The 24,271-nt window shown below is 35.0% G+C and overlaps 11 protein-coding genes across 11 annotated transcripts; 2 read left to right on the top strand and 9 right to left on the bottom strand.

The window, feature by feature from the left end:
• Positions 1–1,046: 1,046 nt before the first annotated feature.
• NDAI0F03100 (uncharacterized protein) lies at positions 1,047–2,918 on the bottom strand (the record flags this gene model as incomplete). The annotated part of the gene is made up of 1 exon (XM_003670823.1): positions 1,047–2,918. The coding sequence occupies one exon, from the start codon at positions 2,916–2,918 to the stop codon at positions 1,047–1,049; it is 1,872 nt and encodes a 623-aa protein (XP_003670871.1).
• Positions 2,919–4,098: 1,180 nt separating this feature from the next.
• ASI2 (Asi2p) lies at positions 4,099–5,289 on the bottom strand (the record flags this gene model as incomplete). The annotated part of the gene is made up of 1 exon (XM_003670824.1): positions 4,099–5,289. One exon carries the CDS (start codon positions 5,287–5,289, stop codon positions 4,099–4,101), a length of 1,191 nt encoding a protein of 396 aa, XP_003670872.1.
• Positions 5,290–5,551: 262 nt separating this feature from the next.
• Positions 5,552–6,235, top strand: PGA1 (Pga1p; the record flags this gene model as incomplete). Its single annotated transcript, XM_003670825.1, has 1 exon — positions 5,552–6,235. One exon carries the CDS (start codon positions 5,552–5,554, stop codon positions 6,233–6,235), a length of 684 nt encoding a protein of 227 aa, XP_003670873.1.
• Positions 6,236–6,268: 33 nt separating this feature from the next.
• On the bottom strand, positions 6,269–7,042 carry NDAI0F03130 (uncharacterized protein; the record flags this gene model as incomplete). Its single annotated transcript, XM_003670826.1, has 1 exon — positions 6,269–7,042. The coding sequence occupies one exon, from the start codon at positions 7,040–7,042 to the stop codon at positions 6,269–6,271; it is 774 nt and encodes a 257-aa protein (XP_003670874.1).
• Positions 7,043–7,274: 232 nt separating this feature from the next.
• On the top strand, positions 7,275–8,126 carry CUZ1 (Cuz1p; the record flags this gene model as incomplete). Its single annotated transcript, XM_003670827.1, has 1 exon — positions 7,275–8,126. One exon carries the CDS (start codon positions 7,275–7,277, stop codon positions 8,124–8,126), a length of 852 nt encoding a protein of 283 aa, XP_003670875.1.
• Positions 8,127–8,519: 393 nt separating this feature from the next.
• Positions 8,520–10,160, bottom strand: YCK2 (serine/threonine protein kinase YCK2; the record flags this gene model as incomplete). The annotated part of the gene is made up of 1 exon (XM_003670828.1): positions 8,520–10,160. The coding sequence occupies one exon, from the start codon at positions 10,158–10,160 to the stop codon at positions 8,520–8,522; it is 1,641 nt and encodes a 546-aa protein (XP_003670876.1).
• Positions 10,161–11,994: 1,834 nt separating this feature from the next.
• GIM3 (tubulin-binding prefolding complex subunit GIM3) lies at positions 11,995–12,384 on the bottom strand (the record flags this gene model as incomplete). Its single annotated transcript, XM_003670829.1, has 1 exon — positions 11,995–12,384. The coding sequence occupies one exon, from the start codon at positions 12,382–12,384 to the stop codon at positions 11,995–11,997; it is 390 nt and encodes a 129-aa protein (XP_003670877.1).
• Positions 12,385–12,755: 371 nt separating this feature from the next.
• Positions 12,756–13,808, bottom strand: AAH1 (adenine deaminase; the record flags this gene model as incomplete). Its single annotated transcript, XM_003670830.1, has 1 exon — positions 12,756–13,808. One exon carries the CDS (start codon positions 13,806–13,808, stop codon positions 12,756–12,758), a length of 1,053 nt encoding a protein of 350 aa, XP_003670878.1.
• Positions 13,809–14,327: 519 nt separating this feature from the next.
• Positions 14,328–15,797, bottom strand: MEP2 (ammonium permease MEP2; the record flags this gene model as incomplete). The annotated part of the gene is made up of 1 exon (XM_003670831.1): positions 14,328–15,797. One exon carries the CDS (start codon positions 15,795–15,797, stop codon positions 14,328–14,330), a length of 1,470 nt encoding a protein of 489 aa, XP_003670879.1.
• Positions 15,798–17,133: 1,336 nt separating this feature from the next.
• Positions 17,134–18,219, bottom strand: YGP1 (Ygp1p; the record flags this gene model as incomplete). Its single annotated transcript, XM_003670832.1, has 1 exon — positions 17,134–18,219. One exon carries the CDS (start codon positions 18,217–18,219, stop codon positions 17,134–17,136), a length of 1,086 nt encoding a protein of 361 aa, XP_003670880.1.
• Positions 18,220–21,854: 3,635 nt separating this feature from the next.
• On the bottom strand, positions 21,855–24,161 carry CBK1 (serine/threonine protein kinase CBK1; the record flags this gene model as incomplete). The annotated part of the gene is made up of 1 exon (XM_003670833.1): positions 21,855–24,161. One exon carries the CDS (start codon positions 24,159–24,161, stop codon positions 21,855–21,857), a length of 2,307 nt encoding a protein of 768 aa, XP_003670881.1.
• Between the last annotated feature and the right edge of the window lie 110 nt (positions 24,162–24,271).

Below are 24,271 nucleotides of genomic sequence, written 5' to 3' on the forward strand. Positions count from 1 at the left end.
TTTCTGGGAACATGTATATTTTGAAATATTAAGAAGGTCAGCTAAGTCTGCTTCATCATGTACTAAACCGCAGATACAAATCCACAATATTCTACCGTGGACCACCAATTTCAACGGATTAAAGCTGTGGAAACTAGTATCGAGACGAAGACTAAACTGGACGTTACCGGTATTGTCACATTTCCGTTTAAGCGACAGCGCTACAGATAAGCAGAGTCGTACTTTTTTGGAGGCACCCTTTACGAAAATATTATTATGCTGTGACCACAAGGGACAGAGTTACTTTTCCTTGCGATATCGAGGCCGCAAACCATGAATAATTCCAGGCCAGCTTCTCTGCTCTTTCGACGTATTTAAAAAATATAGTCAATGATATAGCTGATTTTACACAGATTCGATATCAGGGCTATTGTTACAAGCATATCTATGAGCTACGTAGCTTTATTAATTGAGTTGACAAAAGATAACTTAACCAGTTATTGTTTCTACCGCCATCTCGATATTCTAATACTCCACTCCAAGCTGTTTTTTTTTGAGGTTATTCTGAGGAGGAAGCTATAATGTGAAGGGAATTACTGATACTTTATAGAAGTCGAGCAGTACGTCTTGGATTTAAACTTACATTGGATAAGGTATGGGTATGCGTATTCAAACTACCTTATGACATCTATATGATTTCTCCACCGAACACAACTTCTGGAAAAGAATTATTACCAAGATATCACACTACAGAAGATTTAAAACTTAAATTATTTTATTTGAATACTTTTATTTCTGATCGCGATAACAAAAGTACGTCTTTTCACAAAAAGAAGTAAGGTTCGAAAGTGTATATCTTTATTACCAGTAGAGGTGAATATCATCATACTGAATCTATTTACGGTGAAAGAAGTTCATAAAAGTCGTTAAAAGTATATAAATATATAAAAGATGTCATTAAGATTCATTAAAAAAATAATACATGATATAATACAATTTTGGGTGGTGTGATGTGATGTGATGTAATGTGGTGTGTCGTGATGTGATGTGATGATAGATTTAATCATTCAAAGCTCCTTTGGAGAATAAAGATCTTCCCAAGCCAAGTTAATTCTATTCCCAGCTTTCATTAACCCCCATACTCCGACAATATTTGCTTTCAAATAATGATTTTTCATATTTTCATTAATGTTTTTGGAATTAAATGCCACTCCATTATTTCCTACATAAATTGATGGATTATTAGTCTTAAACCTTGGTGGATTTGTTGGAGTGAAGATGATCTTGTCTATCCATTTATGATTTTCAGTCATTGTCTTTATACAACGTATAGAATCTTTAATGTATCTTTTCCTTGATGTTTCTTTTAATGGTGGTATCCATTTGTAATCATTTTCATCATCAAGATACGACTCCTCATCATCAGTTTCATTTTCATTTTCAAAATCTGAGTCAGAATTGAAATCTTCTTCTGGATCAATACCTTCTTCTTGATATATTGAATTCGCGACATCATTAGTTGTATGAGTGTCTGTTGCGAGAAGTATTGTGGCGTTCTCGTCATCATCGTCGTCGTCGCCATCGTCCCTACTATTTAGGTCTTCAGTAGAAGATGATGATGTTGTTGATACAGTACTTTCTCTACGTAATTGAGAGCAGTTTTGTTTATCATTCTTGTTCTTTTGAGAAATTGCAGTTATCGTATTGGCATTCGATGATGAAGATGAAGATGAAGTTAATGATGGAATAAAGAAATTAGTGAATTTTGATTTCAAGGTTCCATTTGCATTTGAATTGGAATTGGAATCGAAGTTAGAAGATGATGATTTATTTTGTTGTGAGCCTCTATTACTGGTATTTCTTCCTCTGCTTCTGCTTCTTCTTCTTCTTCTTCTTCTTCTTCTCCTTCTACGTGGTATTATTCTATAAGTGGGGAAATCTCTAATTTGTAAATCGAGGGAGATTGAAATACCGATATCGATGGATGTAGTCCAATGAATCAAATCATCTATAGTTGAGAAATTCAATAGGAATTGATTTGATTCACAACGGAATCTTAATAATGTTTGATCTTCGTCAGTTAGTTTTTTATTTTTTTGAATATCTGATGGATATCCAATTTTTGCATATTGTAAAGAATATGTTTTAAAGATTTTCTTTTCATTTAAATATTTGGATTTATTTGCATTAATTAATTGGATTGATTTTAAGTTCTGTTCTGTTGAAATTGGTAACGGTTGTGATTTGGAATTCATGTTCATTATATTGTTATTAATGTTATGGATTTTCGAATTCAATGATGAGAGGAACCCACTACTGCTGTTGTTACTTTTCTTTTTTTGTTTCATTGCTGTTGCTGTTGAAATTTTCTGAGATTTTTGTTTGGATATTACAATATTGTCGAGTAGAGGATCATTTTCATCTATCTGATAAAAATTTAATTGGGTAGAATTCAATTCCATGATGACTATTTTCCAAGCTTGTGATGAATATGATACAGGTTGGAAGGGAGAATTCCATTCTAATTTCATTGAAACTAAAGAAATACCTTCAACAGCTGGAGAATAAGAAGGTAATGGTTCATTTCCATGTGATAGAGATTCATAAATAGGGAAAGATATTTTGGTTGAAGGGTTAGCGACATTATATAGTGGGCACTCAGCAGGGTATGGATCTATATGTTTTAAGAAATCGTTAGCATTGTCATCAAATATGATATCTTCATCTAAATGAACATTTTCATGGATTACTTTGATATTATTTTCCGAAAAAGATAAAGTGGAGTTACTTGAGAAAGTAGATATTGAAGTGGTATTCTCGAAAAGTGAGCTTGGGGCATCTGATGAAGTGATTGATCTTGATTTTATCCTGGTTGCGTTATTATTAACGTATAGTTTTTGTGATGCTTGAGGGTTAAAACTCGAGAAAAACGAGGACATATCTTGTGTTGTACGAAACTAGTAGTATGGGTAGTTTTTTGATACTTCAGTTTCTTTGTAACTTCAAGAGAGCCACTGAGTTCTATATATATATATTTGTGGATATACAGTAGAGTAACAAATGGGGACTCCTCACTTAAATAAAGGGATGGTTATATACTTTTCTTTGATAAGGAAGAATTGGGATATACCAGGATATGTCGTGTTATATAGAACGAGTATATTTATTGCAGTCTTGAGGATCACGTTGAGACCGGTTTATTTAAAGTTATTTCTGTTCTATATCCTCTTTTCGTCTTATGGTCAATCAATCATATGTTAGGGGTAAAAATGTTTTTTGTAAGGACATCCCATTTCTTGAGAGGAGGGAAAGTACAACCCTCTCTGTTTTAGTTCTCCTTTCAACATTTTTTCTAACAGCTGCCAAGTCAAACCCTCTTTTTTGTAAAGTTTTGATTTGCAAATGGCACCAATAACGGTAAGGGTTCATAATTTTTTGCGTCTTTATTTATTTTCTATCTTGGAGTATCTGAGATTTTCGGCCGCACCCCCAATTAAAATGTTTTCCAGTCTACACAAACCCCTAACCCTGCCCCTACCCGCTAGCATGTTCTGGCTATTGTTACTCGTTTCCTATACAATAGGCTGCTCCTCGAGGAAGCAACTTGGCAATTCGGCTCGGAACAACCCGTGAGATTAACAGTGGGGAGGAGGAGGGGGGGGACAGTCAAAGTCGACGACAAAAGTTGGTTCCTTCCCTACACAGGAGAGAAGAGCAGAAGAAGGAAGGAAAATACGGAAAAAAAAAACTAAAAGCAACACATGGTTCTTTGTGCGTGAGATCCACTGAGTCTGGACTCAGTCAATGGGACGGTCGGTATCCAAATTGAGTTGAAAACGAATCTGAATTCGAATTAAATGAGGGGGAGGTGAAGATCAAGGCGAAGGCGAAGGCGAAGGCAAAGGCGGAGAAACAGAAAGAGAAAGAAAACGATTCCAATTCCACAGAGGAACACTCGGAGAGAGGGGAGCATTATTCCTTCCGTGTCAAATAAGGAAATCGCGGGGTAAAAAAGAAGGATGAAAAGAGGAAATGAGAAGAAGGCAAAAATAAAAAAAGAATTACGTAATTTATTCCGGTAGCATTTATTGTATGTATGCGGCAGATACCCTAGGGTTTTCACAACACCGGCAGCCCTACATTGTGGGCCATGACCCTGAGCATGGTTCTGTACCGGCGCCATAGGGTTAAAATCAGCGCTGTTGAGAAGAAACATCCCAAAAGAAAGTAGAGTCCGGTCCCGACAAATCCATAAACTAAATATATTGTCGTTGTCGTAAACTTGACCAAGGTCACATATATCGAGTACATTAATATCCACATACGTTGTGTGAAGAAGTTGTAGTTCCCTGCTGCGATGGAGGATATTTTGCCTTCAAGTAACATCTTAACCGGACTGGAATAATAGACAACAATATTATGGAATTTCTCTAGTAAAGATAACCCTCCTCGTAAATCGACCAGTATATAAGATTGTATGACTTCCGTGTAATTAGCCGCGTTACTAATGCTACTGACATTAGTAGCATTATTCATTGCACCCGCTACAGCATTTCTAGCATTCGCCATTCTAGTACCTCCACCACCAAGATCTAGAATATATTCCGCATTAGCAATTGCCAAGTAACCAAGAATTTCCCTAATGAGATCATCTTGTGAAAATGCTACACTACCAAACCCAGCTTGAAAAATATTATACGTGAAAAGGGGGAGTAACATCATCATCATGTATCGATTAAACGTAAACACTGCTCTAGCAAATCGTATGATGATAAATCCAGCATTATTATTATTATTATTACCGTTGGGGACAGCATTATTGTTGTTATTATTACCATTGAAATTTGCATTACCATCACGATTACGATTTTGATTTCCATTTCCATTTCCATTTCGATGAAGCATATTTTCTTCGTCATTCCTAAGATCTTGAAGAATTTCATCCATTACTTGCAATTGCGCTCGTAGTGTACCATTCTCCATCACTTGTCTCAGAGGAACTCGAAGTGCTTCGCTGCCAACAAGATCTTCGTCTCTTTCCTCATCAAAACCTTGGCGAATGGGTGAAAAAAGGTTTCTCGTCTCTTCCCTGAAAAGTCGATATTCTTCATCTGCTTGATGCATCTCTTTCAATATTCTTTCTCTCTCTTGCTCTCTTGCCAATCGAATATTAGACTCAAGTAAAAACTCCTTATAAAGATACTCATCATCATCATCATCATCATTAATTAAGTTATTGTCCTTGATATTTTTATCTGTAAGAACTTCCTCTTCCTGTTTCTCGACATTTTCAATGGGTACTTCAGTCATGATAACCTAATGCTACTCCTTATCATACAATATGTTGCTCTTCTCTTTCGTTCTGTATGTGTTTGCCACTTGTGTAATATTACGAAGTGATTATTGTAAATATACAAGAACCTGACGGTGTTACCTTTAAATTTTTATCTAGCTCTATATACTCATTTAAGTACAAACAAATACAAATATGTGAAAATTAATCATATAATTTAAGACAACTGGAAGAATAAAGAGTATAGCATACCACATCACACAGAAATAATCAAGCTTGATGCAATTTCTACCGTCATTTATAAGAATATCATTTTATTTGCTGTTATGCATTAATGGATTCTCACAGATTTTCGTCATCGCAAACACTGAATCCATCTTGATTTCAATACCAAAGGATTTCCCAGCAACAAGAAAGAAAAATGAAGATTCAACCATAAATCCTTTGCCTCATATATTATTAAATGATACAGCACCAGCCTATACGAATAAATTGACTCTTGATATACCTGTACAAAATCACAAAACGAAAAGAAAATACTATATTGAATTATTAAACCTACAAAATAATTCCAATTATCAAATTAAATTATGTTGGTCTGCTATCCATCCATTGATTATTGATAATCTTGATTGGCACATAATACCTCCTTACACTGTACATTTGGACTCTCCTAGCGGTAATGAGGACCCGCTATACCATTTTGATCCTGTAGATTATCCAAGAATTATCGTCTCTGTAAATATTGACACGCATTTATTTCTAAAGAATCTCCATGGTAGATCAGCAGCAATAGGCAAGGAAAAATTACCTCAAATTAATATATCCGTCATTAAGACTTTCTTGGGGATACCCATGGACTTATACCCAATTGTCACATATATAACTATGGTTGTCATCGCAATGTCATCCATTTATTATTGTTATACGAGAAGTGAAACTAAATTATCTATCGTCTCGTAACGTAGTATTTATAGAACTGTATAGTATATTATATCAATACTGAAATAAATATCTACCTAGTTTCCCAAATATTAATATATTTGCACACAAGGAGTTCATAAAATATAACCGATCACCCCCATTGGGATATACATAAATACCAGTAACATATCGTATAGTTATTCCAAATAGGCTGCTACTAATCCAAAGTAATATAGTAGAAAGGGTACCATTATCTAAAAATAACCATAGTATGAAATTTAAAAGACACCAAGCAATTGACATTTGCATCTTAGATTCCCAACTTATAGTTCTAATCCCATATGCTATGCCTAAAATTATATTAAATGTCCCTATGATAGATTTGAAACTACATCCATTTTCATCTATATCTTCGAACAACAATGAATCTAAGATGGGGATTATTATACCGAAAGATATACCTTGTAAAGAATACGGTATCCATTGTAGATAATTGAAACCTTCATATAACGTGGATTCATTTAAATAATTGAATATTTCATTGATTATGATTCCACAAGTGCTCAAAATGAGAAATTTAAACCATAATCGGAACTCCTTCCTCTTCTTCTTTTCCGATTCAATGACACGTACATGCGGAGATGTCAACGAATGATCAACTGTTGTACTGATGATATCATTATCATAGATTGAAAATAGAGTAGGTATAGTTAATATTTTGAATGATTTAGCCTGTTCAAAATATTCATGAGCTTCCTCTAATTCCGATTCTTCCCCAGCACTTGATGATTCATCATATTCCGACGATAACAACGACGACACATCCTTGAGTTCATTGGCAATCATACTTCCTATTACATCATCACCAAGAACATTCAACTTTTCCTTTATCTTGTTCGGTGGTCCTTTTAACACTCAAGCTTCCTTTCTCTTCAACGTACGTACGTATATAAAACACCGAGATATATAAAGCCTTTTTAATACAGAGTTCTTTTAACACCGCTTCCCTATTAATCTGCCATCGCAAGACACAACAACAACAACAACAACAACAACAACAAAATAATTATAATACATAATGACCACCTCACAAGGATCAGAAAGAGAAATAGGAATGCTAGATGTAGGAACTCACTGTTCCCTATGTGAAAAATTAGATTTCTTACCATTCCATTGTTCATCATGCAATAAAGATTTTTGTTCAGAGCATCGGTCCAAACAATCTCATTATTGTGAATCATTAAAGCAGCAAACCACTACCCCGAGGTCGAGCGAGACTGTTCGTGGGAATGATGAGCAATATTTTAAAAGTTTGCTTCCTGAGAAAGGATACATTCGAGTTAATCAACCACATGTCCGTAATCCTGTATCAACAAATGAGGCTGTGTTAGGTAATGGTAACTTGAGGGAAAAAAATACAATACGGTCGAGATTGAATGAATCCACTTTATCGAAATTGAAAAGTTTTTTTGATAAGCATAGAAGTAGTAATAATAAGAAAACTTCTCGTAGCTTTTTTAGCTCGAAGAAATCTAATAATGATGAGAATGAGGGGAATATACTTCTTTTAAAAAAATCGGCCATTGGAGATTCGAAGATTCCAACAAGTAATAGAATTCATATATGGTGTTATTATTTAGAAGGTAATTCGGAGCAAGAGGGGGACGCTAATAGTGTGAAAACGGCTGTTTTTATAAATAAGATTTGGCCATTAGGTAGGACATTGGATTATTTGGCTCAACAATTACAAGTTAAAAATTTGAATAGTAATTTTAAAACAACTAAGAAGGAAAAATTATACCTTTATAAAGAAATTAAGGCGAAGGATAATGTTGATTTTAAATTGTTGGAATTATCGGATCGTGTCGCTAATGAATTACATGATAAGGACGTAGTTTATTTAGTTCGTGGCGATGACGTTATAGCATAATAAAAAGCAAAAATGAGATGATTCATTTCTTATAGACAGACTATTTTTTAAATAACTAAAAACTTTAATATTAATAATAATTCTAATAACAATAGATAGATAATTTCATGATTTCAACATCACGCTGGCACATAGAGTTCTATATGAATTGCCTACGATATAAATGAATATCCTAATATTATCATTGAATTATTCTCTTATAATTATATAATCTAATTTACATTATTATTTTCATTACTTAATCTAATTTCAATTATAATTATAATTACAATTACAAATAATAACTGAAATAAAATCTTTACTGTTAGGTGTACGTTATCTCCCGCCCATCTTCTCTCTTGTCGTTCATTTTTTAATGTTTATCTTTTCGTTCCTTCCGTCTTTTTCTTTCATTTAACAACACCCTAGTTTACTAAAGAAACCTTTGACAGAATGTTGTGAACTTGTATCTTTACCAATTGGTTGTTGGTTGGCATTTGCATTTTTATTTGCCGTTGGTTGTTCTTGAGATTGATATTTGTGATTAACATTATCTCCATCTTGTTGTTGATATCTCCCGTTAATATTATTTTGTTGTTGTTGTATTTGATGTTGTTGCTGTTGTCGATGTTGTGATGGACGAGTTTGGAATTGTTGCTGTTGTTGAGCTTGTTGTTGTGCTTGTGATTTCTTTAATTGTTGTGCTTGTTGTTGCGCATACTTTTGTTGTGTTTGTTGTTGGTAAGCCTCGTACGATGTTGGATCTAATTGTTGTTCTTGTTGTTGGTTTACATTTGCATTGGCCGATTGTAGTTGACTTGGTTGTGGAGATTGTTGGTGAATGTGATGAGGTTGTAATTGTGGTTGTTGTAACAGTTTATTTCTATGTCTTCTTGATTTTTCATTTGGTGGATTTGGATGACCATAACCATGAAGGTTTGGTTTTTTATTAATTGATAAATCCCAACCGCGACCACCATTCAATTTCATCCAATCATATTCACCGTCTGCAGCTTCACCTAAATCATCTAATGCAGATAGTAATAACATACGATATCCTTCATAATCAGGAGTTTCATCAAATGCTAAATTTCTAACAATCTCTAAATAACGACCAAATTGGATAGGTAATCCTTGAGCCAAATCATAAACATTAGTTGTTCTCTTCTTCTCACCAATTTTTTCATATTTTTGTTTATTATTTGGAGCTTTTAAACCTTGCCATGGTAATTGACCTCTAAGGAAATAGAAAAACACATGACCCATTGCTTCCATATCATCTCTCCTTGATTGTTCTCTCCCCAAATGAGTATTAATAGACATATATCTTGCTGTACCACTCAATGATTTCTTCTCACGATAAGGTATATGTTGTTTAGTCTTTGGATCTCTATATTGTTTAGCCATTCCGAAATCAATCAAATGAACTTTATTAGCATCTGGTTGTCCCGGTCTCCCAATTAAGAAATTATCTGGTTTAATATCTCTATAGATCAAATCATGGGCATGTAAATCTTCAATTAGAGTTATCATTTGCACTGCAATTTGTACCACAGTCTTTACTGAGAATCTTCTATTACACCAATCGAAAAGATCTTCCAAAGATGGGCCGAAAAGATCCATGACAAGAATGTTATGTAGCCCTTCTTGACCGAAATAATAAGCTTGTGGTATTCCTGGAGTACCAGAAAGAATTTTGTAAGTTCGATATTCATCTTTCAATTGTGGAGCTTCGGTTTTCCTTGGTTCGAATTTGATAGCCACTGATAAACCGTTTAACATGTTGGTACCTTCGAATACTACACCGAATGAACCTTCTCCTATTTTCTTACCGATTTTGTAATGGAGACCAACTATCGTGGAATCATCACGGGAAGTTGATGAATAGTTTGATGGAGATGATGTCATGTTAGTATTTGCGGTGGTATTGTTTGCTGTGTTGCCGTTCAGTATTCTTATGTTGCTTGAGCTTTGCATCGGAGTGTTTGTAGCATTTGTTAAGTTGTGGATAGCCATTGCTGTATTCGCAGCTGTTGATGATTGATGATAAGACATGGATATACTTTGATGATCGAACAGAGAAGAAAATACAGATAGTAAAACTTTTGATTTGCGTTTGTTCTTTAGTCTTATTAATACGATACACTCTTGTTATTCCTCCTGTTCGGAATTATCTATTATATGTATATTTTATTAATAGATAATTAAATGTGGGGTGGGGAGGGTAGAAGTTGCCTTCTAATTATGTACTGTAAAATTTCAAATGGAAGAAAAATTTGTCTATCGAGGCGAGTGGGGGAGAAAAATGATCTCTAAACGATAATAACAGAATAAATGAAAAGAGCAGAAAATGATATATATGATCAAAAGGTATCCTTCTGTCAGACTGTATTAATGAATGGATGTATTTCCGTTTAGGTTCTAGCTGATCTACAGTTGTGTGCCTTTTGTTCCTTGTCGTCTCTTAACCTCTGGGTTGTTGTGTTACGGAAGTTAAGTTAGTCACTTAATTTTTTTGATCCACGTAATTCGAAAACGTTTATCATATTTCTTTCTTTCTTTCCTTTTTGTTTTGTTTTGTTTTGTTTGTTTGTTTTGTTTGTTTTTCGCTGAAAAAATTCCCACAAGTATCCGCGAGGAGTTTGCGGTTGGGTTCTGTTCCATCATGCGGTACGGGACCCTTTTGGTTATGACATAAATTCCCCAATGGGCACCCCTCTTTTGTACGGGGGGTTTTCCAGCGACACACTTTTCATTTCCCATCTCTTCGCTGCCACAAAAAAGCTTGAATTTTTGAGAGGGATTTAATATAGGTTCTTCTGGGATGTATGTGGAAAGATGAATGACAAGAATAATTTATAAATAATTAAATATACAAGTTATTCAATTAATACATATATTATAAATAATGTATATAATAATTAGCTGTGGCCCCATACGAGAAGAACACAAATAGTAAATATGTTCTTTCGAAGGAAAGTAACGACAAGATTCATCATGAATAATATATAAATTAATGTTTCATTGGTCTCCCTTCTGTGTACTGTCTATATGGCTTCTTTATTTGTAAGGAACTTATTATACAAGTTTTTAAAATAACCTGTAAGTTCATTTCTGATTGAAGGATTTTTCCTCTTCCGGAAATTTAAGCGCCGACTAAATAAAAATTACGAAATATTACGTGGTGAGATTATTCAAAGGCTCATCCACGAACGAATGTGATGGGAAGTAAAACGAAGCTTCTTATTTGCACTTTTCACAGTTTATATTTTTTTCTTATAAAAAAAAATGAACATGTTTCACAATTGTACATCAGGTACTACCCATTTCTTGGAAAAGAACCATCAGACGTTAGAAAGGGTATTCACTACGGTACGGGCATATTGCCAGGAATTAGGTAAAAATGGTTTTGAGAAAGCTGCTAGAAGTGACCCCTTTTCTAATCTAGAGATCTGCTTCCTAACAACAAAAATATTGTTTTGATTTGTTAGAGAGGAACCACACAGACCCTGCCCTCTGTTCGGAGAAACCTCTGTAGAAACAAGCATTCCGGTCTAGCCTTGAATTTGCGATAACTTCAATGGGCGAACAATAAAAAGCAAGTTATGTCAGCAAAAAGTTAGACTGGTTTATATCTTACTTCTTATATCTTAATGATGTTAAGTCATTATTAGGGTTTTGTTGTTTATATGTTACATAATTCCGTAATTGCTATATTTGATTACTGAATTCTTGATTGATGAACCTCGGCTGTGTATATGACATGTTGCAAAAGAATTGGCACATATCCCTACTTAAGCCAAGCAAATTGGGGTACTTTATTCATTACAATAAGAAGGAGTAGATTATACCGTTATATCAGATATGACAAGAAATATCTCAGGTTTGATTAACGCTCTAAATTGATATTATCTCCAAATTTAGCATACAAAGCTGTTTTCAATTCACTTAATCTACCATCCAGGTCGGATTCTTTAGACTCTAGTTCGTCGATTGTCTTATCAATAATCTCTGAATCCTTTTCTAATTGTTCAACGACCTCGCTCTGTTTCATTAACATAAACAAATCGCCAATTTTATATTGAACCAATTCTTCCTCATCTAGCAACTCTATTTCAAGTGACACATCTTCTAGGTATTCCTTTTCTTGTCTTTGTTTTGCCAACTCCAGTTCTAGGGAATCCTTTCTCATGATAAGTTTGGAAAATTCATTAATCTTTTGTTGATCTTCAAAAGAAACTTGTGTATTGTTTTTCTTCCCCTCCGGTAGTAAATCCATTTTTTTTCTCTTTCTTCCTCACTATCGATTGTTCCGTTTGAAGTACAACTTCACTACAATTTTTTGTTAATGTTTATGTGTAGTTTACTTCGTTTTCTTCTCTCTACGTACAGAGTTGAAAACTTATCTTTGACTTTTCAACTTCCAATAATTTCTGAAATTTTTCACTTAAAGGCGATTTATTAACAAGTGACCTTTTTATCCAATTTTTATATATTGATTATTATACACGAAGATCAACACTAATTGCAGGAACCAATCTAGTTTCAATATTTGGAATATTTAGTTTATAACGATTTACATCATTTGCATAAGTTATTAACATGAGTCTATTTACTGACGGAAGTGTGAAGACTCCAGAAGCCCCTTTTCTAATTTGACCCCAATGAATATTTGGAGATGACTTCATCGACTTTATCCAACAATTCATGCTTTCTCTTAGAGTCACACCAGGACCCATTGATAGCATTCTTTGCAATACGGCCCCAAGTACCATAATTCCAATCAGGGAAATCTTTGGAAACCTGTATATAGTTATCTAAGATATACCCACCGAAATAAGCGGGATCATCTGAATTCAAAGAAAATGGAACATTATTATCTAAAAATTCTTGTAATGGTAGTTCTTTAACGGATTTAACAACTTGTAACTTAACATTGGACAACGGGCATACAGTCAACATAATTTGTTCGCTAGCTAAACGTTGAATCAATTCAGCATCATGAATACTATTAATCCCATGATCAATTCTCGTTACGTTTAATAAATCTAAAGCATCTGCAACGAATTGTGCTGAACCTTCCTCACCAGCGTGTGCGGTTAATTGCAAATCTTTATTATAACTCTTGGCTGTCTCATAACATTCAATGAATAAGTTGGGTGGGAATGGTCTTTCTGCTGAATCTAACCCTAGACCTGAGATAGTTCCATCCTCAATGAACTTTTTGGCATCTTTTACCGTTTGTAAGCATTCTTCAGGTTCGATATGTCTTAATAAACACATGATCAATTTAGACGAAATTCCTAATTCTGATTGAGCTTTTGCACAAGCCCTTTGGAATCCCAACGTCACTGTTTCGATGGTTACACCTCTTGATGTATGTGATTGTGGATCATAGAATACTTCGGCATGAACAAGACCTTGCTTATGTACTTTTTGAAAATATGCCCATGCTAAATCAAAGAAGTCTTCCTCTTTGATAAGGACATTTGTACCAATATAATAATAATCTAAGAAATCTTGTAAATCACGGAATGATTTATATTTTTCATTTAATTCAGTCACTGTTTGTGGGAAAGTTTGTGGAAGAGTGATATGGTTTCTTTCTGCTAGTGGGAATAATAAATCTGGTTCTAATGTACCTTCTAAATGTAAGTGATGCTCACATTTAGGTAATTCTTTCAAAAATTCAACGGATACCATCTTTATTTTTCAACTAATTTTTTTTCTTGTTGAATTTGGGATTCTGTAAAGTTTGAAGCGAAAGAAGCACAGTAATCGAAACAAAGACTAAATTTAGGGAAATTTTAGAAAAAAACTATAATTTGATATATATATTGGCTGTAAGTGTCAAGTAAAAATATGGAACGTACGTTATCCAGATATAGTTCGAGAAAAACTTGAAGAATATTTTATCGCTCCGTCATTACATAATTTCCTTTTTCTTAAAATTCCTTATCAAAGCCAAATTCAGGGCAGAGAAAAGCCGCAGTGTGATTTCAATATCATCGAGACTCATTTGATAAGATTTTTCTTTTTTCTTGGCAAATAGTTCCAACTAAGAACAAAAATTAAGAATTTGTATCGTACGTTTTTGGAAAGAGAAATACTGGTAGTAATAATCAAATGCTAGCACTCTAAAGTAAGCTGTGGGACTGATGAATCTTTTTTGAATTCATTAATTATATATGTTTGAAATTATGTAGTTATGGCATATGTAATCTAATTTGAAGTGCTATCTGATTTAACACTTGCATTTTTAGGTTCACCCATAATTTTGTCATCAATAGCTTCTGCAACAGGAACCTCTCCTGAAACATGGGACCTTATTGGTTCTGGGACAAAGATAGTATCTTCTTGATATGTAAATTCACCGATTTGTGCTTCATCTGTACCTAATTCTTCCTCTTCAGGCCTTAATCTCAACCTTAAAAATGGTATCTTATCCATTGCCAATAGTATGATTGCCGTTACAGTTGTTGACCATGCGATGGCAGCACATACGCCAGCTAGTTGGTAACCCACTTGTTTCCAATGATGATTTATCCAACCACCTTCAATTGGGGCCGCATATGAGCCAGCTGATGCGTTTACATAATCAGCAGCAAATATCCCAGTTAAAACGGAGCCAATAACACCACCGACACCATGCAACGCCCAACAATCTAGACCGTCATCAATACGTAGCAAACTTTTGAAGTCAACGGCAACATTACAACCAGCAGCAGTCAATATACCGATAATTACAGATGCCCAAATGGGAACAAACCCAGCCGCGGGTGTGATACCGACTAAACCTGCAATAATACCAGAGCATAAGCCGACAGTGGTCCATTTCTTCCCACATCTGAAATAATCGATAAACAACCAAGTCAAACCACCACATCCTGCAGCCAGATTTGTCGACATACCGGAATACCAGGCCCTGATGGTTGCATTACCAGCAGAACCTTCATTAAAGAATTGCCATCCGAACCATAGGAAAACGGTTCCCAATACAACAGATGTAATAGAATGTGGTTTATATTTTGGCATCCCATTCTTAGCAACAGGATCATTTCTTTTACCTAATATCAAAGCATAAATTAGACCTCCATGACCTGAGCTGATATGAACAGCTAACCCACCCGCGTAATCTAGAGCACCTAATTTAGCCAACCAACCTGATGCATTCCATGCCCAACAAGCAATAGGACAATAGACTATTGTCATCCATAAGAATAAGAAGACCATCATTGGGAACAAACGAGCTCTTTCACAAGCACCACCTAACATTAGTACCCCGGTAACTGCAGCAAACATTCCTTGAAATACAGCAAACACTATATCTGGTACAGCTGAAACAGATGATGGAGCACCTAATACATCTCTAAATCCGAAAAATTCTAAAGTACCAATAAACCCATTGCCCTTAGTATGATGAGAGAAAGCTAAAGAATACCCCCAAAAGAACCATTGGAACATACAGACGGCGCTCGCCATTAATGAAGCCCAAAGCAATGATAGGGCATGTTTTTTCCTTGCTAATCCTGAATATAATAATCCAATACCAGGAACCATTAACCAAACACCTGGTGCGCATACACCTAGCCAGAGCATGTTGACCATATCATATTGTGTGTTTAAATCGGTGGTTAACGTGTCTCCACCAGTTCCGTGTCCAGTTGGTGTTCCTGTAAAATTATATGACATTGAAGTTTTTGTAATTGATTTTATTTTATTACTATGTTAGCTTTTTTGGTAAGTGAGTTTTTTCCTTCAAATGAGATATGAAATGGTAATTTACTTGGGGAGAACTGTTTCGTCAGACAAAAAAATTGCTTTGACATTTATATATTAATTTGTTTTCTTCCATTTTGAGGATCTAGAAAGGGAATGGGTATTGAGTTGAAGGTGTAGTGCAGGTTATGTGAGGTAGGGTCCTCTTGTGCATTAGCCAACGAATGTTATCTACAAACCAAACTATTCGATAGATAACGGAAAGTGCAGCGCCGTAATCTAATTAAGGTTCATCACCACATACGTTCTTGCTACAATTTTTGATCTAACTTTCACTATGTTGTGTAATAGTATTAGTATTTGGGTTTTCCAATGTTCTTATCGAGAATTCCATCCTTTGAATAAATTTGATAAGAAAGCATCTATTTCATATGTACGGGTGTTAGAAGATAAGGATAAGACATTTCAATAGTTAGTTGATTGCATAATCGTTGAGACAGTTAATGGGAAGCTAATAAAAACTAACGTCATTAGGAAAACCTTCCTAGGGTGGAAAATAGAAAGACCCTTTTTTGGATTTAAGTGGGTTTCTTAGGTTAATTAATCGAACAAAATGTACTGATTCGCCAGTTTCATAATAAAAAACCGTCATAAAAAAATGGGGAAACGTAGAGGTCAATAGAAGTGGTTAGGAATAATTAAAAATCAATTAGCATTAGCTCATTACCTTTCTCTCAAAAAATATACAGACCTAAAACAAAAATTTATTTGTCTTTCAAAGTTACAAATTCAGGCAAATCTCGTGTATATGACGAAGTGGGACATCACTTTATAAGGAAAGGTGAATTCCATATGTAGAAATGTTTCACCTCTAAAACTTAAGTGTGTGAAGAGTGCTGATAAGGTTAATAGAAGTCTAATCATCTCTAATCGGTTATTATTTGATGTCTTGTTTGTTTTTCGATGACAACTCTTTTCAAATTTAATTTTCGGAAACTTACTTAGAAAAAGGCAAAATAGTCATCCCAAAATTAAACATAATTGTATAGAAGAAAATTCTAGAAAAAAATATAAAATTGATAAATTAGTATATTATCTTTAATATTATTAATAGTATAAATAATGTTATATATAAAAATGGGTATTTACGTTACAGATGTAAAAAAGATGAAAGGGGAAAAAAAACAAAATCTATATCATACATCGTAAGCATTAAAGTATGTGATAAATTGTGTGACGAACTTTCAAAAAGGAAAAGATGATACGTGAAAGAAAATCTGAATTAAGAGTGAGTTTTATCTCATAGTAATTATGGGAACAAAGATTGCACGTCTTCAGTCTCAGTGACACCGTTAGCGGCGGCAATGGACAATAAGATTTGAGCTTGAACCGGAGATAAATAACCAGCAGCAATAGCACCCTTTGGAACATCGCCTTCACCGACAAAACTTTCTGTGGAATCAGCTTGAGCAAAGACAACTGGTATATCTTCAAATGGACTTGTAGTAGAGTTACTTGAACCAGTGGTAGCAACGACTAAACCTTCAATATTACCGGAAACAGATTCAATCAATTCAGAAGAATATTCGCCATCGTAAACGATTGGAACAATAGAATTGGTGAAATCAGAAGCATAAGTGAAATTCTTGAATTCCCTTCTAATAATAGAGGTGGAGTTAACTAAAGTTGGGATCGATGCATCGAAGAACCATTGGACTTTACCAGCAGAGGTAACAATACCAACTGGGATACCAGCACATTCTTCTCTACATATAGAAGATGGAGCAAAGACACCGTTGTAAATCTTACCGTCCTTAGTAACAACTAAAGTACCACGAGAAGCGGCACCTTTATCAGCGGCGACAACAGCAGCCAATTTTGAATCATCAGAGATAACAATTGGTTTCTTGTTATCAAATAAGACCGATGAGAAGAAACCTAAACCTTCTAAAGATCTACTGTTTGCGACAACTACAGCACCAGTAGTGGTGTTGATGTTGATGGTTGAATTAATGGCTGTGGCAACGTCATACATTTGAGTAATATTCAATGCTCTTGAACTGTTGAATAGATTAGTGGTATTGGTATGGACCTTACTGGTGTTAGTGATAGAAACTTGACCACCTGTGAAGATGACTTGCAAACTATCTGCTGGCTTAGTAGTGTTCGTTTTGTTTTGGTACGAAGTTGTGGTATTGTTGGTGCCATTATTAGATGTAGTATTAGTATAACTACTATTTGTTGCGTTTGGCAATGGCAAACCTGATTGCAATAAACTAGCTAAAGCATTTTGTTTATTTTCAGGCGTCTTATGTCTGAATATACGATCAATTGGAGAAGCTTCTGCAACTGTTTGACAGGCCAATAAGGCTGATAATAAGTATTCTAACTTCATGATATATTAAAAATTTATGTTTTGAGAAACTTTTTCTTTGAAGATAATATCTATTTTGTTTCAATTTATAATTATTTTTCTACTATATGTACGTTTAGATGAAACAAGGTTAAAATAGGGAAGACATAACTGTGTACAAAGAAAAGCAGACTCTTTTTACCTTTATATATTTGGAGCCTCGAGCAATTGCTCGAGAAGAAGAAACTCCTTGCTCCAGAAATTATTCAATTTCATGTAAAAATCACTTAAGCTTCCCAAATAGGAAAACGACTACTCTAGATTTGGCCCGAAATACACTCAATACACTCAGTACACTCAATACACTCAATACATTTGTAAAAACATGATGTCGAGCATAGTTTCCTAAGGATTCCCCGTTTGTGAAAGGTTAATAACCCGTGGGTTCCTTACGTAAGAGGATTGAGGTTGCGATGATTTCCCTTAACCCAAAAGGGGAACGCCCCCTTCAAAAATGGCCTAATCGGGTAAAGTGAGTGCTTTTTCCAGAAATGAGAGCGCCGAGAAATATCTTTTACAGACCGCGCCCACTCTCCAGATTTTAGGGATTTTCTTCGGCATCGGTAGATTCAAATTGTAGATGGGAGGAAACCCCTGTAGGAACAGCCCATGACATCTGACATGCCTCAATCAAGGATCGGTTCTTGGTTCATTTTATGTAAAAAACACTTGATAATACATCCACGGAACAACGAGCGAACGTCTTCAGAAAATAAAGGAACAAGAGAGAATTAGTAATTAGATGAGATGCCCATTACCTACCCCCCAAAAAAATCGGATTCTTCTTCTAGCTTCCACTTTAATTGGATTAAAAGTATGATTATATTCGAATTAATTTAAAGGCTTGAAGATGGTACCTAAGTAAGTATCCCTTAATTCGGAGTCTAGCTGCCGACAATAATATGTAAGAAAATATCTTTTAGCTCTAGAACCCCTTAATTATAAAGTAGAATAAAATGTCCTTAAAACATTGTTCTACGTAGAACAAGGACAATAATCAAACCATTGTCCTGAGGAGGATGAGACAATAGACATTTATAAACATCATCCCTTAATGTTGATTTCTGGAATCCTAAACACGTATTCCAGTCCGAAGTACCTCGTCATACAAATCGCAGTTCTAAAGGAAATATAATTATTAAGTAGGTTAGAATAGTCTAAAGTAAAGGAATTGGGGTCTATTTCAACTACCATTTATAACCTTTTCCTCTCACCATCTATGAGCTTTGCACTTAGTTTTGAACTCAGTTTCTCACATATATCTGTGTTTTAAGCCTATTGCGGGAAATTTTTATAATAATTAATATATTTTCGTATAGACTCATACGGCGTCCATATTAAAATACTATCTCAGAATGATGAACTGAGTTTGGACGGTTTCACTTCAAAAGCCTTCTATCTAAAGTTTTATAGAAACAGTGCCACTACTATTACCGTGTCATAGCGGCATATTCTTCTAGCCATTTCCCACTTATGTGTTCCTTGTTGTATATGTCACCACATTTGTAACATTTTCCATGGAGCAAGGAACACACATGTGGTAAATGGCTAGAAGAACAGGTCGCTTTGGTGGGAGATAATGGTAATTATGATACAATAATTAGTAACCAGAATATTACCGATGATGTGGTAATTCCAAATAATTCAAATGCCAATGACTTATGACCAACTAATAACTAAGTCCTCAAAGTATTAAAATCGAATGAGAAAGAAGGTTGACTAAATACATGTCAAAAGGAATTTAATTAATTCTTAAACAAGAGAAGTTTTTTTGATGAAATTGCTGAAAAAGACATCAAGGAAGGCTACAAACCGATAACATCAAGATGGGTTCTTATCAAGAAATACGACTCCAATAATAAATACAATGAAATTTGTGGATTTGGAGATACACAGCAACAAGTTGATGAACTACAGTGAAAGCTGTAGTGAAAAGATCGGGAAGATTTGGACTCAAGCATTATACCTTTCGAATTGGTTAAAGAGAGGGTTCCAGAAGACGATTTACTGTATCAGTGATTTTTACATAGCATCAATTATTGTGACGAGTCGTTGAATCAACGTCAAGTTATCGGTTATTACCGTTTTTCTTGAGAGGGCTGTTTTGACGTTCCTTGGTACAATCAGTCTTCTTATGACCGATTTCACCACATCCGAAACACTTCCTCAATTTGTTATTTTTTATTCCAACCTTGACTTTCTCATGACCTTTGGAATAATAATCACCACCGGTTCATCTCTTCAATGTCATTTCTCTACTTTTCCAATGCTCAACAATTTGAGTCATGGTCATGGGTTTAGTTCATATTTAACGTCCTGATTTGGTCAGCCATGGCTTGGTCTTCACGTCCTAACTTCGCCAACATTAAACTCCGAGCACTCTCCTCTTTGAAGAAGCCTGGAATCAAGTTACGAAGAAGCATCTCTAGTTGTTCAGTAGCGATGACTTAGGTCTCAAAAATAAGAGATCCTGTAATTGAACATCTAAGGCATTGACATATTTGTCTTCTACAATCTTGAAAAAACACTTAGATTCTGCTTCCAAAGGTCCACTTGATGTTCTTTCTCCCTGATTTGGCAAGACCACATGAAGAAACTATACGCAGATCCTGTCAAGAATAGACGTACTAAACTTCTAGGGTCGTCATCAATCCAAACTATACAACCCGCTGCTCTGCTCAACTCATTTTTCCATGTATCGAAAGGGAATTCCGACATAGTTACATAATCGAACTGTTTTGCCCAATTCTTCAGATATCTCCAGCTTTCTTACGTTCTCTAGCTGTTTCCTCATTGTCGTGACTCCAAGAAGGATGAGTTTTTGGAGTCCTTGGAGTCATTCTTCTTGGATTGTCCTTCTTTAGTGACGTTAGATACTGAATTAAGACTAGGTAATCAACTATCCACTTCAGCCATCATACGATCTTGAAATTGTTTCATAATTGCGGTGACCTGATCCAGAGTCATTGAGTTAGCTCCTTTAGCATCAGCACTATCAGTATCATCCATGACAACATCATCATCTACAACATCTCCCTCATCAGGGTTTACGTCATGCCCTACATTGATACCATTTCATTAAGTGAGGTTGATAAATCAGAGTCATCTTCTTTTTATGAAAATTGGTAAAGACATTTAGAGTTTTGCTGTCTGTCATTGAATCTATAATTTCCACTGTGGATATAACGTGAATATTCGTCTTTAATAATCATGTAATATACATTTTTGGATCTAATTACCATTTTTCCTGATAGATCTATGTATACTCGTTCTAGTGATTTGGAAGCAGTCTTTTTACTCTTATTCTTGTGACTTTTTCTCCTCAATTTGGATATAGCACATTTTGGGCATTTTTGTACCCTTTCAATACCACTTTTAAATAATAAACAATCAATATATTTTATTTATAATTCATAAGAGGTTCTGTGCCTCTTTATCAGTTCAAGAAAAGCTTTGCAGTATTCATTGAAATGCCAGCAACCTAATGAATCTTATGGATAATAAAATAATTGCTACACCATAAAACCCAATGCTCTAATCTTTTTTAAGAAATGGATGTTAATTGAGAAAGGTCTATGTACGAATATTAGATTCATTATATATCTTTTATAAATAAATCAAATGGCATTCTTTCTTGTCAGATAATCAAAACGAGAATAGGTATAACCAATAAATGGTAAATCTTCTTTCACTGGGGTAGCATTACCATTAACTCCACCATTTTTCATCATTTGCTCTCTTTGTTTTGCAGCTTGAGCCATTGCAGGAGAATCTGGAACGTTTTCTAGTTCATCTGTTGGGAAGAATCTAGTATCAGTAATCGAACTTAATTTTGGAATATACGGAGCTTCTACTTGTCTAATAGTGTTCCAATCGACACCACGGAAAAATGGATGACTCTTAATTTCATCTGCTCCACCATGACGTCCTAGCCTTTGATCTGCATGAGTTAAAAGACGACGGATCAAATCTTCCGCTTCATAGGAAATATGAATATCATCAGGGAACTGTAATGTCTGTTCAAAATTCATAATCTTACGGTAAGTTTCTTGTGGTGTTTCTGAACAAAATGGAGGCCATCCAATTAAACATTCATACATGATTGCACCAAGGGACCACCAATCACATTCTTGTCCATAACCTTGATATAAGAAGATTTCTGGTGCAATGTAATCTGGAGTACCAACAGTGGAGTATGCCATTAAACGACGAGATTTACGCCATGTTTGGATCTGTTGCCTATTAGACATTGTCAAATTAATTGAATCAATCACATTTGATTGCCTCCTGGTATCATCATTAGGATTCACAGAACCAGGTTTTGCCAAATTGTTTGTATTGTTACCATCACCATTATTTTCATCATCTTGTAGTAATTTCTTATAATAATTAGAATCATGAGTCTTATGAAACCCAGTAGATAACCCAAAATCAGACAATTTAATATGACCTCTAATATCAATCAATATATTATCCGGTTTTATATCTCTATGGATAAAACCTAGCTTATGAATTGTTTCAATAGCTAGTATACATTCTGCCATATAAAACCTTGTAACATCTTCAGTAAACAATTGCCATCTAATCAGCATAGTCATTAAGTCACCACCAGGTAAGAATTCCATAATCAAATATAAATATTGGGTATCTTGGAAAGAATAATATAGAGACACAACCCATGGAGAATCACTCCCTGCCAAAACATCTCTTTCAGCTTTAACATGAGCCAATTGATCCTTCTTATACATTTCTGATTTCAATAAAGTCTTCATAGCATAAATCTTCCCTGTGTCTCTTTTTTGTACTAATCTAACTTCCCCAAAGGCACCCTTACCGATGACTTTAACGGTATGGAAATCTTCTAAAGATAACCTTGTTCTTCTTAATCTTAAGAATTGAGATTCTTTCTTACCCAATGATGCTAGTTGTCTATTTCTTCGTTCCTCAGACCACTCGTGAGAAGCTAATTCGTTTTCTAGTTCTACTCTTCTTTCATTTCTTTCAATGGCATACTTCACTGAGGATTGGTAAAAGTTTTCAATTTTTAGTTTCACCGCTGCTGCTTTATCTTGGGTAGATTTCGTCAGTAGATCTGGTCTTCTTTCAAAATACATATAATTAGGAGTGGAATCTTGTTGTTGCTGTTGCTGTTGTTGCATTAATGTCTGGTTCATTTGATTTTGAGTCGGTATATTCGGTTGTTGTTGTTGTTGTTGTTGTTGCTGCTGGGTTGCTTGTATAGGTTGGATAGGTTGCTGTCTTTGATATTGTTGATTTTGATTTTGCAGTTGCGGTTGGAAATTATTCTTGATTGATTTCACAGGACTTGGGTCATTGGAACCAATGTTATAGTATTGCTGGCCGACAGCTTGTTGTTGTTGCTGGTAGGGACTACTGGATCTACTCATGGCGTTACCTTGTAAGTATTCAGAATCAGCGGAATATTGACTTGGAGAAGAAAACCCATAACTTTGTTGCAAATTACTAGAAGATGGTTGTTGGATTATACCATGATTATTACTAGTGTGAATGTTATTTTGAACCAAACTTTGTGAGTTGTTACTATGTTTATATAAAGCGCCCATAGTTGGTGGAGGAGTATTTATCATTTGGTTTTGATTCGGTATAGCGAAATTACTATGCGACGGGGGTGTTGCTGGATAATTTAAAGATGGGATATCAGTAAAACCACCACCAATAATTTGTTGTGGTTGCTCATGTTGCTGAGCAGCAGCATCTTGAAGTGATTGTTGAGAACCTTGTTGCCTCAAATAATTCCCATTGAAATCAGCAGCAGGAGGTCTTTGAATACCTTGGTATGCACTCATATCATGCTGCTGTTGCTGCTGTTGTTGCTGCTGCTGCTGATAAATCCCTTGACTAGTAGGAGGCGTTTGGCTATATGGGTTTTGGCTGTTAAACATTGTGCAAATATGGTATTGGGAAAAGAATCAGAATTCTTTGATTATCTGAGGAATTTCAACGGAAATCTGGTTTCTTCTAACGATAACAGGCACTTCAGCAGCTACAATCT

Source organism: Naumovozyma dairenensis, chromosome 6 (genome assembly GCF_000227115.2).
Source record: "Naumovozyma dairenensis CBS 421 chromosome 6, complete genome".
NCBI classification, from domain to species: domain Eukaryota; kingdom Fungi; phylum Ascomycota; class Saccharomycetes; order Saccharomycetales; family Saccharomycetaceae; genus Naumovozyma; species Naumovozyma dairenensis.